Below are 16,522 nucleotides of genomic sequence, written 5' to 3' on the forward strand. Positions count from 1 at the left end.
GTCGTTCTTTCACAGGAAGCCCAGGGAAAGGTAGGAGAGAAAATGGATCCCTCCTGAGGACGGAGTTGCTTTTCATTGTAAGAGCGCTGAGGAAAACCAAGCCTGAAGTCATATACTGTACATATTTTTTAAACACTAGAAATTCGACTAATCTACTTCTAGGATTGTTATCAATTCCTCATTTCGGTGTTAAGCTTCCGCAGAATGTAAGCTGCGAAACGTGTGAAAAGCATTTCGAAATCAAATGTCAGCCTGCATTCCATCTAGTGCCACCTAACCCTCCCGTCTCCTCTGAGCCCCCTCGCCAAGTGGTCACGATGGAGCCACTCGACGGAGAGCCAGAGAGAGCGAGACCGCGGGAAGCGGGGTAATTAAAATGTAAATATTGATATTTCATTGTTTGAAATGGCTTCCCATCCCAGTTGTTAATGTCACTCCATCTGTGAGAGTGTCTCTCATGCGGTCACTTTATTATAGTCCAGGGAGCTTCTCTTCTCCCGCTGCCCTGTCGCACTGTACTGGCCGCTTCGTTTTCATATCTAATTAAGTGGAAAAGCACGGTCCGTACAGTAATCCGTGGCATCTTAACCAGCTGCCTGAGTATTTTGAATTAATCTGCACCACCAATCGGCCCTTAATGTATGCAATTAAGAGGCTGCCGATTGCTAATTAGGTGCATTAGAATCAAGCGGCTTTGCACACACTTTGTGATTAGCCGACAAGGCAGCATCCCCCCTTCCCCAGGGCATCGCCAAATCCTGCAAGACAGAAAGGGAAAAAAAAGACACACACACAAACAAGATATCCAACATGCCATACGAAGACGTTAACAGCTTCAGCTTCGGTTGAACATATCAAGATGGGGCAAATTGAATGCTTTTTTTTTTTTTTTTTTTATTTCTCGTCAGTGTTTTGTAACCGAACCGTGCGGCTGAACGGGGTCAACTGCAGTTTAGTTTAGTCAGTTATGAAATGTCAGAGTGGAAATCCCTTTATGACTTGAATGTAACAAAGCGTTTGGGACAGAAGCAGAAGCATAAACATAATTTATTGTGTAAAAAAATGAAAGGCCTGAGGGAAAAGCAGTCAGTTTAGGATGTAAAGGGAACAGAAACATGGTTATGGTGTGTGTGGTGTGTGTGTGTGTGTGTGTGTGTGTGTGTGTGAGAGAGAGAGAGAGAGAGAGAGAGAAAGAGTGAGGCCATGTTTTTGCATCTTGATGGGACCAAATGTCCACACAAGGTTAGACAAGGAGATTTGGCTGGTCCCCACCAGGAAAACAGTTTTTTGTTTTGTTTTGTTTCGTTGTTTTGTAAAAAAAAAAAAAAAAAACTGCAGCTAAAAGCATGACATTACTTTTGTTTTCTAAGATTAGTGTTAAGTTTAGGTGTAGGCATAGCATTAATTAGCTGGGTCAATAATTATGTCAGTGTGTGTGTGTGTGTGTGTGTGTGTGTGAGTGAGAGAGAGAGAGAGAGAGAGACAGAGACAGAGAGAGAGAGTGTGTGAGGCCATGTTTTTATGTCTTGATGGGGACCAAATGTCCTCACAAGGTTAAAGAAGGAGACCTGGCTGGACGACACCAGGAAAACAGGTTTTTTGTTTTGTTTGGTTTTGTTTTATTTTATTTTGTTTTGTTCTTTTGTTTTTTGTTTTTATTTTTTTAGAAAAACTGCAGCTAAAAGAGTGAAATGACTTTTGTTTATTAAGATTAGGGTTAGGTTTAGGTGTAGGCATAGCATTAATTACCTGGATCAATAATGATGTCAGTGTGTGTGTGTGTGTGTGTGTGTGTGTGTGCATTTGTGTAGCTGCTAAATATATGTCGTTAAGAAAATGTGCTATATTTTCTCTCTTTCTCTTTGTCCTCTTTGTAAAAATTAAAGGTTGCTGTGATGGGTCTTGTAGTGCTGTGTGTGTGTGTGTGTGTGTGTGTATGTGTGTGTGTGTGTGTGTGTGTGTCCGAGTGTGTGTATATGTGTGCACACGCAGCTCTCCTCATCACTTCCCCAGAATAAAGACCTGAGAGACTTGTGTTTACACACACACATATGCACACTCTCGCACTCGTTTGTTTGCCTTTTCATGTTGGTTTTTGTTTTGTGCACGTTTTCAGTAGCTCAATATTTGCCGTGCGGGTGACTGAAGCGAGGACGTGTTGTGTATGGGTATGCTAGCAGCAAGCCGCGTCGACGGACATGAGAAGAGGCTTAGTGCCTAGGGGTTATAAATACACACACATACACACTAACGCATGGGATGAATGATGAGTAGGCTTTAATGGTTAATCCGCTTAACACACATGGAAAAGAAAAATAGTTTTTGTTTGTTTCTTTGCGTCCCAAGTGACATGAAGTGAACAATTTTTTCTCTCCTCAAGTTTTCCAACCACCATTAAGCTTTTCTTTTCAGTCAATTTCTACGATACAAGTCTTTATTTAGTCACGATGACAGATGCTTGTGTGTACTAGTCACTTGAACTGAGTCAGACAGCTACAGAAAATGTGTCTGTTTATTTTTTTGTTCTCTCTGTACTGAGGAACAGCATGTAAAAAGAGGTCCATCATATTCATAATCTCCTGCCTTTTTCTTTGACACTTTTCAACTGCAAAATAATACTACTGTATGTTTATATAGGAAGAATTGAGCTGAACTGAAATGATTCATGTGTCATTTTGATTAATGATTCGTTTGGATACGAATCTATTTGAATCATTGAGAGTTTTTTTTTTTTTTTTTTCAGTTGCATGTAAATTATCACCAGTTATGTGTCTAGATCACTCTGATAAGTTGCCAGTGTCACTGTATGAGACAGGGAGCAATTGTTTTTGCAAGTGGATATGTAAGAATGCTGTTGTTTTGACATCATGTGACACTAAGAGCAGGACGCGTCTTATAAACAGACACCGTAGACTCTATCACTGCATGCTCATTGAGAAAGCAAGGAGTTGGTGATGCAAAGAGAGAGAGAGAGAGAGAGAGTGTGTGTGTGTGTGTGTGTGCTTGCACACTGAAAGGCCTTCTCAGCGGTGTGAATGTGCAGTCAGAAGAGATTTGGCAAACTCTGTTGCTGAGCTCTCGTGCCCGGTAGGGGTTAACTTCGCTTGGCTGCATCACAGCCTCTTTCTGTCATCCTGCAACATGCCACGCACACATACACCCTGACGCTTAGTCCTCCTGAAAAGCCACTGCCGATTTGACAAAAGCTAAGGCCATCAGATATGCTCTTCCATGTTTCAAATGCTCAGACTTTCCCCCTTTCCTCTGCCACGGAATGACTCATATTTGATTCATATTTTTCTTTCTTTTGAAGGAGACAGAGTGTTAGGTGCCTGCTGGTGTCAGTCCGCTCTTTAGAGTGTAGGGGTTCGGGCGTGTGTGTGTGTGTGTGTGTGTGTGTTTGTTGGGGGTGTGCTGAAGATACTGTATCCCAGATAATTGTCTGCTTTGAGCCTAGCAAAAAAAAAAAAAAAAAAAAAATGCACCCAAAGATTAACTGACAAATTTGCAATTCGTTTTTAGGCACTGAATTGGATACGTTCTTGATTATTACAACAAATCATTACAATAAATCAAAATATAAGATTTGGCACACTACACTTTCTCTGAGTCACCTGCATTACTGATATTCCTTTGAGGAAGCGGTTGTACACATTTACTGCCATCCAGATTGCCACGTTGGTATTTAATTCAGCTCTTTAATGATCTTCCCAGCACAGCCCTAGCTTTTAAAGGTGAGCCACTATCACTGTTATCGCATGCCTCTTTTGTGAAATGAATTAACAGATTGGAAAAAAAAGAAAGACAAGCAAGAAGAAAGGACCCCGGAACGCAACTTTAAAGTTTGCCCCCAACGTAAATGTCAATATAGGAACCTCTTCCGTCTTTGGCAGTAAATTCACATTGATGCCTCTTCTCTTCACGCTATCGATCTGGCCATGAGAACGCAGATTTGTATCTGTTAATTAATGCATTCCGAAACTGCATTTGTATTAATCAGGGAGATAAGAAAAATTGGATGCCCGTACTGGCATGACAACCGTAAAAGCAGGGACCGGCCCCCCGATAAAATCGTTGATGGACCTCACTAAAGGTGGGATAGGGAGGGGGGGAAGTGCCTCCTTCCACTCAATAAAATAATCATCCAGCTTTTAATTATTCTGTGGGGAGATGTGTTGGAGATCAGGGAACGTGTAAATCTAATTATTTACTAACAGCAGTGACTGGGAGGGAGGGCTATGATATGGCACACGGGGAGCTCCAGGCTACGGGCTCTGTCCATCTGCCACTGCTGTCCTCTCCCACCCCCAGCTTGGCTTTTTCTAGCTGTGCAACTCACCCCTGTACTGTCTCAGCTTTGAATTGTCCTCTTTTGTTTGTTACCTAAACATGGCCAGTCTCATGGTAGTATATTATTGTTTTAGATATGATGGTTTAAGACTGTAAAAGAAAAGAGAGAGAGAGAGAGAGACAGAGAGATCTCACAGAGAAGGATGGGAGGGTTTGTATTTTTAGTTCATTGGCGCCATCTTCATTTGCAAGAATGCAGCATCTTACATTGATGACTTCTGTTAAAAAATCGTCCTTAATGTATTATGATGATTTTATTAAGTAGTGTTGGACGTGGCTGCCAACTGGCACTCGGCGTCCACCAGCAGGCCAGGAAGTACACCAACTGCTCAACGCACTCCTAACAAGATCAGGGATTTTAACAGTTTGGCTAATAAATTAGTGCTTGTTGTAAATAAAAATGTAAATTAAAAAATGTAAACTTAAACATAAACTTGTCATCCAGGATCAAACTTAGAGAAAGAAGAGAAAAAAAAATGGTGGTGCTTTCTATCTCAGGCTAAGTGTTTCTCTGCCACCAATCAGCTTCCTCCTTTAATTCAATTCAATTTTATTTGGATGGCACTTTTAACAATGGACATTGTCACAAAGCAGCTTTACAGAAATATATAAATTGAGGATATAAATTTTAAATTTATGAATTTATCCCTAAAGAGCAAGTTAGAGGCGACGGTGGCAAGGAAAAACTCCCTGAGACGACATGAGGAAGAAACCTTGAGAGGAACCAGACTCAAAAGGAACTCATCCTCATCTGGGTGACACTGGATAGTGTGATTATAAATAATAACCTTCTATAACTGTGTACTCTATGGTCAAAAAGTGCAATTGTGCAACCAGGAAAGTTCATTATAATTTTCACATGAAGTCTATTTTGTTGAAGTTATCAACTGTTCCCTGATGAAGGCTTGAGTGCAAAACTGTTCATGGGAATTGCAGTCCTAATGCTATCATAGCAACTGTAGTCCTAAGCCATCGTTGCAAAACAGTTCACAGTCCAAAGCCATCTTCATGGTTTCTAAGTGGTTTCATCCTCAGTAATCTCGTCTATCTTTAGGGAGTCCATGTTAGGTCATGCCTTGTACTTCCATTACCAATGATGCCTCATATTCTCTTCAAAAAGTTAACAAATCAGAGAGATCAAGAATCACCTATCAGTGCTTGCCTTTCTGTTCATCACTTTGCCAGAGAGCAAGAGCTGGCATGCCGTTGCTCGGGCTGTCGTACTTCAGGTCATGCTCCCGCTCATCTGCTGTCCGTTTGTATCTCCCATCCTGCTATCCTGTTGTTGATTCTCAAAGTCTGTTTCAATAGTTTGTTTTTGTAGAGAAAGGGCTAGAAAGGATGGGGTGGAAAAGGAAGAGAGGAGAAGATAGAGAGAGAGTAAGTGATATGAATGAGGTGAGCAGGAAGGAGAAGGGAGTTTGAGGCAAGCAATTAGTCTTTCAGCTTCTGTGATGGGAAGAATTGATCCATGCTGCATGTTTGGGGAGATAAGGAGTTCCCTCCCGCAGGATGCCCCCTGGCCTGCTGCACAGCACGAGACAAGAGCCTAGCCTTGTGCTGGGCGCCTCTCTGCCCTCCCTCCATTCTTTGTTCCCTCCATCCTTCTGCAGTCCTTCTCCTGATCACAACTTTAGAATGCCAATGCACTTCAAGTCCCACAGTCCTCGCAAACTTCGTCTATAGTCGCTGTTATTTTTTGCTTTCTTCTCCTACCTTAGCTGCACATCAGTGGTTTGAAAAGCTAAATCAGTAGACACTGAGTGTCAAGCCTCTTTTTGTGTTTCTTGTAGGCTTCTCCACGCTGTCGCTGGCTGATCAGATGAGTCTTCTGCAGAGTGCGTGGATGGAGATCCTGATCCTGCGTGTGGTCTACCGGTCACTGTCATTCGAGGACAAGCTGGTATACGCTGAGGACTACATCATGGACGAGGACCAGTCCAAGCTGGCTGGCCTGCTAGACCTGAACAATGCCATCCTGCAACTGGTGAAGAAGTACAAGACCATGAAGCTGGAGAAAGAGGAGTTTGTGACTCTGAAAGCTATAGCGCTTGCAAATTCAGGTGAGCTGGTGCATATTGACTAATAATACAAGTGATTGTTACAAGTGTTTATTTAAATAGAAACTTTATAGCATTCAGGATTGGTTTTTCGATTTAAAAACATATTATATATTATATACACTCGCCAGCCACTTTATTAGGAACACCTGTAGATCGTCTCATTTATGCAGTTTCCAATCAGCCAGTAAGGTGAAACATCCAGTGAGCAGCAGTTCTCTGGGCAAAAACATCTTGTTGATAAGAGATATCAAAGGATAATGGTTAGACATAGACACTTAAATAGGCATTCTTCACAACTGTAATGAGCAGAAATGTATCTCAGAACACACACACACATATCGAACCTTGAGGCAGATGGGCTACACCAGCAGAAGACCACATCGGGTTCCAATCCTGTCAGCTAAGAACAGGAATCTGAGGCTATCATGGGCACAGGCTCACCCAAACTGGACAGCTGAAGACTGGAAAAAGACCATGTGTCATTTTTCCAGTCTTCAACTGTAATCCATTGTAGTGTCTGGCAGGAGAGGAACACGATGTGGCCCATTCACCTCAAGGTTCGACATTCAGAGTTGCTTTTCTGCTCACCACGGCTGTATAGTGTGGTTATTTCAGTTACTGTAGCGTTCCTGTCAACTCAAACCAGTCTGGCCATTTTTCCTTCAGCTCTCTCATCAACGAGATGTTTCTGCCCTCAGAACTGCCGCTCACTGGATGTGTTTTGCTTTTCGCATCATTCTGTGTAAGCTGTATAAGATTGTTGGGCGTGAAAATCCCAGGACATCAGCAGTTTTAGAAATACACAAACCAACCGATTTGGTACCAACAACTATGCCACGAACAAAGTCGCTGTGATGTTTTTTCCCCCATTCTGATGTTTGATGTGAACATTAACTGAATCTCTTGACAATGTATCAGCATGACTTTACACACTGGCTGATTGGATAATTGCATGAACAAGCAAGTGTACAAGTGTTCTTAATAAAGTGGCCAGTGAGTGTATGTTTACAGTCTATTAATATGTGAAGTATGTCACATTCAGCATAGAGAGTTTGATCAAATTTGTCATCTTTTCATTAGTAGAAGTTCGGTGTTGTAATGTGGCTCAGCACAGAAGGAGTTAAACTTACTGCCAATTGATGTCTTTTTCTCTTGTGGTATTATTAGGCACAGATCAATCGGATTATTCCGATACAGAATAAGTACAGAGAGCTCGCACACACCGCCTTCTCTCTCCTCTCTCTCTCTCTCTCTCTCTCTCTCACACACTTTGTTTGAAGGCATGTCCCTTTTCCATCATTAGCATAAGTCCATCTTCAGAAACCTCTTAAACAAGGAGCCCATCAATGTGCACCTGCGTGTCAATAACACGCTCAGATGTGCTGCCCCTCCTGCCCCTGCGGCTCCTTTCCTTTGACCCCATCTTTGAACTTTATCTTGGTTGCTGGCCGTCGTGTTTTTTCATCCCCCTCCCCCCTTTAATTACAAGAAGGAAACTGTCGATAAAATCTGTTAAATGGGATGCAGCGAGCAGCTTGAATAGGAGGGCAGCTATTTGTTCAAATTCTCCAGCGTTCAAGGTATTGACAGTTTGTTTTCTGAGGCCATATGTGACGATCAATCTCCGGCTGGGTCTGGCCATGCTGAAAAATGAAAAAGCAGATTGCTCTTGCTCTCGCTCGTAGACAACAGCTCGGCCCGCTGGACACTCACAGCTCCTGCTGCCCTCCAGAAGGAGAGGGTGCGTGGCTCTCGAGAAATTCTTTTTTAATTGATTTTGTAATTAACAGTTCATCCCTCTTGTCGATGACCATGCGCCTAGAGACCGATGGGGTGGCAATTGTTTTGGGGGGGAACGCAAAAGAGGCTAGAGCGATGTGCAGATTTATTTAGATGGACTTGCACCATTCGTCTCCTCCCTGAGCTGGACATGTTCCCCTAGTCATGCGTTATTGCCTGCTGGCTATACAAATGTGAATCATAGCCTGTGATTCATGCCCAGATCAGTTCTGCTATTCAATAATCTGTAATAAATAATCGCTTTATTTAACTTAGTGCTCATAATCATTTTGGTACCGTTTTTAGTTTTCAGTCAAGCCTTCTCTCTGCCTCTCATTTTTTTTCCGGCTGTCCCTCGTTTTGCTTTAATTCTTTCTCTCTTCCCCTCTTTTCTCTCTCTCTCTTCCTCTCGTGTCATGTCACACACTTGTGTTTACTGAGGTTGCCCTATTGCGCCTCTTAAAGCTCCTCTCCCAGGAGAAGCATGCATAATGCCAGAGTTCAAAGGTGTGCCATTTTGTCACACTCTTTTTTTTAAGAGAGGGAGAAGAGGACACAGGAGTTTTATGCTGTTCCCGGAAAAAAGTATTCTCTCCTCTACTGTTTTTTTCATAACCCTTACCTTGCTATCAAGAAAAATTTCAACAAGGCTTATTTCTTAACATGCTTTTTAGGTAATTCTACAACAGAGGAAGAATTTTTTTCTTAGTTTATTACTTTCAATACGGTATTACAGCATTCATTACAGCATGATGTCATTATAGCAGCATCTCACTGTACTAAATGTGAATTGTGCTACTGGAAATAAGTCCCCTTGGCTTTGCCTTCCAATGCCATTTGTGGCAAAGCCTCTCTCGGAACTTCTCTCTGCTCTCTCTCTGATATAAGAGAATACTGTGTTTTAAAACCAGAAGATCTCACTTCTCAAGCCTAGACAATGATATATACGTTTCCCACAATGGTGTAAGTTGTCTGGCACCTCTGCTGATACTTAGATTGATGGCACTGCCGGCATGGCAGGCTTGGTGGAAAGGTGCAGTTAAGCATTTTCCTGGCAGGGATTTCGGTCCCGTCACGGGTCACTTTTTTCAGATGGCCAAAGCCCATGTGACTGATGGACGAGACCTTGCTGTCTGAATTCTAGATGGGCTTGGATTGGGCGTCCTGACACTGAAGACTCGGAATATTGAGCCATTATGTGAAGCAGGCAGACTGTACACCCTTATAGCTCTTAAAAACTACCAGAGGGCTGTGCTAACAGCGAAAGCATGCAGGGACTCCCATACGTGATTTCTGCCTCATCAATATTTGACCCTGTAGTTATTATTTAGCTTGTATGTATCGATTCGGAGTAAGGCATGGATTGTAGTCATTTGGCTAAAGACTTGTGTGCATTCTGTCATGTAGTCCCTAGTGAATGGCTTATGGCTCAGTGCAGAATATCGCTGGCTTTGGGGCGTTGTTTTGGATTTGGCGGTCCATTAAAGCACCATCTTTACCCCAGTGGCTGTGTAAAGGCTTTTTTTTTCCTCCAGACTGTCCTGACTCGGTACGAAAATGCATTAAAAATTCAACTAGCATTCTGCATGCCAACTATTTGGCAGAACCCTCAGCTCAGAGTTTTCAATAGAGTACAACCCCATGAGAATGTAATAGCAAAGAGCATTTAGTTCTATGAGTCTAGTTACAATCATAGAGGTGCTCTGGCAAGCGTGCATGCCTTGCTAACAAGCAAATATGCAAATGGACCCTGTCTGACATTCCTCTTCGACAATGCCAGTCATGCAGAGGGATTGACGCCTGAAAGGCGTCTCATTGTCTCCTCTTGTTCAGGCTCATGCTTCGTATCAGCTCGCTTCCAAGCGTTGTTCCTGTCGCGTGTGCCATTCATCAGGCCCACAGAGAGCCTTGTAAACATGCGCTGAGCGCAACCTCACTGCTTAATACTCCAGTGTGCATTTAATCACTGTAGAATGAGCTCCAGTCTGGCAGAAAGGACGAGTCAATCCCTTTTTCCTCACTTTTTTAGCAGTGATCCTCTGCTTGGTTTTCATACACATGGATAAACAAAAATTTCATGAACATTTATTGAATCTGCTTTAATTCTAAGTTTCTTTTGAATGAACGGTATTTAGTTCTTATTCACCACATTTTCTAGTGGCATGCTAAAATTGATTAGATTTGAATTAGATGCTAATTATCTGGCATGTCTGATTATCTGATGTGACGTGGTATTCTGAAAATATGTCGACCAAAATAAGATTACTTGTTTTAACATTCTTCTGTATCTGCTCCATTCAGCTGTAAGTCTTTATGCTATTTAAACCAGTGTATAACAAAGTTTGTGTGTATTTTTACGGTTAGACTCCATGCACATAGAGGACGTGGAGGCGGTGCAGAAGTTGCAGGATGTGCTGCACGAGGCGCTGCAGGACTACGAGAGCAGCCAGCACACTGAGGACCCCCGTCGCGCCGGAAAGCTGCTTATGACGCTGCCTCTGCTGCGCCAGACATCCACTAAAGCCGTGCAGCACTTCTACAGCATCAAACAGGACGGCAAGGTGCCCATGCACAAACTCTTCCTGGAGCTGCTTGAGGCCAAGGTCTAGCTCGGCCACCGTTGCCTAGACCGGTTCTGCTGGGCATACACACGAGCGCTCTCACTACACTGGGCAGGCTATGACTGATATACCGTTTGCGAAACTTTTCTCCATAAACGACGGTATCTAATAATGACAAGCAACTTAACCTTAACGATACTCCGAACTGTTGACTTTATGCTAGATGCATAAATGAACCAATAAAGTATGGTTGTTGAGGAAAAAAAAAACATGCTGAATAGGACAAAAAAAAGACTTCCACTATTTAGCAGCAGGACTTTGAACCAGCTTTTGACTTGTTCTTCTCTGAAAACCAGTGCAGTTTTTAGAGCTTTCGAAGAACATTTTGTTGATTTTCACCTAAAAAAGGAACCTGGATCCAAGAATGACAAACCCTGCCAAAGGAAGGAGTTCCACTGAGTGGGATGCCAATGAAACTGTAATGTCCCAAACCCACGTCCAATAGTCCCTCTTTAACAACCGGCCACAACCTAACAGCAGGCAGTAGTGTTACCACCTGACCTCACAACAGCAGTTTGACAGCACATTCGCCAAACAGAGATTTTGTTTGTTTGTTTGTTTGTTTGTTTGTTTGTTGGTTTACTTCTGGCTTCTTTTTTTTCCCCCCATCTGAAGAAGCTGCTCCTAATATTCATTTAAACCACGAGCAGTCACTGGGGCTTGATTCCCTTCTTCTTTCCTTTCGAGTCTTCCAGACACTTCTAGCCACTTTTAATGATTTCACCATTATCTTTTCAGGGAATATCCTGAGCATTAGTCTCTCATGCAATACAAAACAGAGGTACTGTAGTGGACAAGGAATAGACTAATTTATTTATTGATATTTTACTGTGCTTTATCTCAGTGCATTTATACTGAAGGGTGTAAATATGTAGTATGGACGTCATTCTAGCATTTGATCACATGTTGATAATTGAACAGGTTTTTTTTTTCTACCAACTCTAACACTTTCAGTAACTGTTACGAGTCGGGAGAGAATGCTTGCTATCTTCTCTAAGCAATAGAGGTTTTAAAAGGAGTGTAAATTTATGCAATTTCTGTTCGTGCCCGTGTTTTTTGGAAACGAGATTTCTTGCAGCTTTAACTTTCCTTTATGTGGTTGATACAGTATGATATTTGACCGATATGGTGGCCAGAAGGACCATGAACATTAACTCAACACAATGATATATGCATTTCTATTACCACCAAACTTACTTTTACTGATATCATTTTATCAAAGCAGTATATTAGCACTTAGGAAGAACATCATTGTAGCTCTAGTTTCATGTGGTTCATACCGAACAGCCCATGATATCATGATGTAATCTTCAGTATGGAAATTTTCTTTAGCTGAGGTCAAGTAACTAAGCAAGCTATCCACTACACCCATCAGAAATATGTCAGTATTAGTAGGTCTATGGGGGTATTTTCCTGAATATTCTTTAACATTGTATATTGTAAATGGACAGATTATAAAACTAACCCGAGACATTTTATTGGAACAAAATTGAAAAAAAAAAAAAGGAAAAAAAAAGTTCAGCTTCTACGTGTTCCATGCCTGCTGTACTTTTTCCTAAACTGCTTCTTTCTTTTCTTCCTTTTTCTTATGCTCCATGCGATGAGATGATGTGGTTGTATTCTTCTCCTGGTGATTCCACTTTTTTGTGTGCCGTCCACTCTTTTTTTTTTTTTAAAAGACAGGGTAGAAACAGAGACACTACTGGATGTATGAATCCTCAGGAGACATGGATGATGGGTTTCAAATAACTTTCTGGCATAAAGAACTCTTGCGAAGTTACTGCTAGATCAACAGTTTCATGATCAATGTAATCTATACTGATGTATAAGTGATTAACAGTTATTTAAAGGAAGGAGCAACATATATTTAAAAAGGGATCATTTTATCTAACTACTTTCCTGTAGACTAACACTGTATATCTTAGGTTAAAATGAAAAAAAAAAATGCTTTTGAGTATCTCAAAATGATAGTGGATTTTTTTTAATTATTATTATTATTTCATTTTTTTAACACGCTGCTGTACATAAGGCCTTCCATGCTGAGCGAATCTTGTAATATTATCTTTAAATCCTTGAGGCTGCAAAGGAAAGAAATGTTATGTTTTGGTGTAGGATCCAGTTTCTAACACTCTCGCTTCAACTTTGTGTGCTAATTAAAAATGAAGAGAAAAGGACTTTAAAAAAAAAACATCATTCTTGGAATAAAACAGGGATAAGGGTTTTATTTTTTCTCCCTTCTGTGTTCTTTAAATACTGTGTAATAATTGTCATTAGCTATACAAAATCTATCATTTAGACTGTGCTTTGGAGAGTGTAAAGTTATTCTGGACATTAATCATGGCTACTTGTTGGATGGTCAAAAACTGGAGGGTTCGTGCTGTTGATGGGAAGTTGGCACTTTCTTTCTTTTTTCCTTACACAGTTCATGGCAGAAAGGTGCGGTTTCTTCCTTTCTTCCTGATTTTTCTTTCCTCTTGTCTGTTACATTTTGTCTTTCTTATGACTATGGTACAGAACACCATGCAAACATGAAGATATTTTTAAGTGATTTAAGCAGAGCTTTCATTTTTATACTGTCACACAGATGTTACAGCAAGCAGTCCTGGGCCTGGGTGTGTTATAGGAGCTGACTTGGGATCAGCCGTCCCTCTCTATAAATTCAAGACAAAACTGACCCACTTTGAGAAGTCTGACTCACCGTTAAAGGCTGAGGTGCACTGAGTCCTGAGTATTTCCTTTTGTTACACGAAGCATTCGCACAAAAATATGGATTCTTCCAAAAATAGCATTTTCTGAACTCCTTTAGTGATACTCACTGCATAACTTTGAACACTATAGTCCCAAGGTTAACTTAGATCATTAAGAGAAGGCTCTATTTGCTCTATTTGCTCTGTCGGTTTCAACATATTAGAGTAGAGAAATGAAAATGTAAATTACCAACGATACATTTTTCCAACATATTTTCTTATTTAAAGCAATATGTGTGGCAATCAGGAGCCACACTCTGCAACTGACTTAGATCAAAAATGCTGTATTTATTGGACTATTTTGCAATGTAAGAAATAATAGGGGAAAAAAAATAGATGATGTACAAACAACTGCTATTTTTTATTATAGAGGACCTTATGGGCATGGGTTGTATTTATTCTCGTCTGCGAAATGTATCGAAGGATTTTTGCAGCAGTCAAACATGCAAAATGGAAGAAACACTAATCAACAGGAAGAACTGGAGGAAGAAGGGAGGAGGGGGGTATTTAAAACAAACGAAGAAAAAAAAAAACCTATATGATCAATAAGATGATATCAATTTCAGTCCAGGAGTTGCTGAAACAGCCTGTAGTGAGAACCATGTCTGTAGCTCTAGATGTGCTCAACATCAGTGAAACAATTACTTGTATATTTTTGTGATGTGTACCATACAGTGTGCTCCAACAATTCTGTCCATTTGTGTAAATGTATTTATTTTACATTGTATATATTGTTCAATGCAAAAAGAGAGACCTATGATTCTGTAACTACGATCAATTCAGATGTGTAACTCCAATTATGCCTTTCAGGATAATGGTAGAGCAATATTAAAACATGCTTCCAGTTTTGACTTCGGGCTGCTTTCTTCATTTCTGATTCACTTTTTTTTTTTTAACTTGACTGTTAAATTTACCTGTTTACTATTTACCTATTTACCTATTTACTATTTACATAAAGCAACCAAGAATCATTTGGATTATGGGTTACATTTCTTCCTGGTTGTTCTAGCAGAATTATAATTCTTTAAAAATGCATACATGCAATTTCTTCCTTTTCTTTTTTCCTTTTTAACATAAAAAGGACAAGGAATTTATATAAGTGTTCTGTGTTAAGACTGCTAACCTATCAGACCATAATTTACATAACAATATTTTAAATAACCATAATTTACATACAGTTAGTCATGGAAAAAGTCTCCTATGAGTGGCCATATGTTGTTATGCAAACATTATGCAAAGCGAGTATGAATAAAATTAAACCTTCAGCTTATGTACAAATATAATAAAAACGCTTGAGTGAGAGATACACACTTGAAGTACAGTATAGAAAAGCAAGTGCTTCAAAATAGATTTGTCTTTCCTAAGTTAATTAAGTGAATATTGTTACACATACAGAATTTTATAAGAGGTATGAGTATAAACATAAAAATGACTACATATCGTATAATACTGCATTATACAATAAAGAAGATCTATAGGCCTGCTGTAAGTGCAACATAATGCAATAACAGTGCAAGCGACCTACCCTGCTACTGTTTTAATTTTTTATGAAAGACACACCTCCCTTTAAAGGTGCAATAGGTAATATGGTTTATCTTCTCACTATTATAATAAATAACCTGGAAGCATACAGATGTGGTGACACATTAGGATAAGGAACAACCTTTTAGTGTTAGGCCACCATGAGCCATACTGGCACTGTACTGGAAGGACAGGACACCATTCTTCCAAAAGATATCTCCTCTTTTGGTATTTTGATAATGGTGCTGGGTGAGTGGGTTGAGGTGTGTATGACTGTGAAGGCCATAGCATATGATTTATATCATTTTCATACTCATCAAACCATTCAGTGAGCTCTGGTGTCCTGTCATCCCATCAGGATAAAAATGTTTCATCACAGGATAAAGGTGAACAGTCAGAAGAACGTTCATTTAGATTTTAAATTGAGATTTATTGTAGTCCTGATTGACACTGTTACATCGGACCGTACGTTAAAAGCAAATGAACACTTAGTATATTAACAGAAGTGACACGGTGGTGCAGGACGTAGTATTGATGCTTCACAGCTTCAGAGGCTCCAGTTCGATCCTGAAGCTCGTTCAAGTGTTCTTTCTGTGCTCATGTGGGTTTCTTCCTGGTTTCTCGGGAAAACATGCCAGTAGGTGGACTGTGTATGCTAAATTGCCCCTAGGTGTGAAAGAGTGTGTGTTTGGTGCCCTGCAATGGACTGTTTTGCTGTCCAGAGTAAATTCCCCACCTTGTGCCAGGTATTCCCAGGATAGACTATGGATCCACTCCAACCCTGACCAGGAGAAAGTGATGCCCTGCTCCAACCCAGTATAACTGAGACAAAGCATAAAGATGAACTGACAAAATACTAAGACCAATAAGAATATTAGATGTTATCAGTTGATATAATGTTGTTACTGACAGCGTATCATATACCTGATACACTCTCATAATGGCTTTTTACTCCACCAACATCTTATTTTCTCTAAAAAGCAAACATTTCAGTACTAACCTGTATGCACCCGGGCACTACCAGATATTTCAGCTCTTGACAAAACATGCTCTTCTGCCAAAAAAAACATAATGTAATGTAAAGTAACACCAACCTAAATCTGGAAAATTGATAGTGACAGGCAGGGATTTGGACACTGACTTAGCCATGTTCCTCCAGGATGCATAAATCTGACACTTTTACACTCATCAGTGTAAAGAGTTCGAATCTGTGCTTGGCTTTACATAAAGAACCAGGCTGATAAATTGTATCGCAAGCCAATTTTACATATCGCCACTTTAACTGAGGTGCAGAAAAGATTCAGAACAATACAAAATAACAAACTAAGGAGATCGCGTGATCCCATTGCAGCAGTTTTGTCAGGTTGGGGTTGGGGGAGGCTTTCTTCCTTCTATTTTTATTTATTTTTTTGCTCTGTGTTGGCAGGCCACCTCACGCAGC

The 16,522-nt window shown here is 40.5% G+C and overlaps 1 protein-coding gene across 6 annotated transcripts in view; it reads left to right on the forward strand.

Annotated features, from left to right (window-relative positions):
- esrrga (estrogen-related receptor gamma a) overlaps positions 1–14,411 on the forward strand; it is a 67,274-nt gene extending 52,863 nt beyond the window's left edge. For all 6 annotated transcript variants that reach the window (XM_026926847.3, XM_026926850.3, XM_026926851.3 and 3 more), the window contains 2 exons: positions 6,144–6,413; positions 10,557–14,411. In XM_026926847.3, coding sequence (XP_026782648.1) covers positions 6,144–6,413; positions 10,557–10,801 — 515 coding nt within the window. In that variant the 3' untranslated portion in view covers positions 10,802–14,411. The remainder of the gene's footprint in view (positions 1–6,143; positions 6,414–10,556) is intronic.
- The last annotated feature ends 2,111 nt before the right edge of the window (positions 14,412–16,522 follow it).

This window comes from Pangasianodon hypophthalmus, chromosome 10 (assembly GCF_027358585.1).
Source record: "Pangasianodon hypophthalmus isolate fPanHyp1 chromosome 10, fPanHyp1.pri, whole genome shotgun sequence".
NCBI lineage: Eukaryota > Metazoa > Chordata > Actinopteri > Siluriformes > Pangasiidae > Pangasianodon > Pangasianodon hypophthalmus.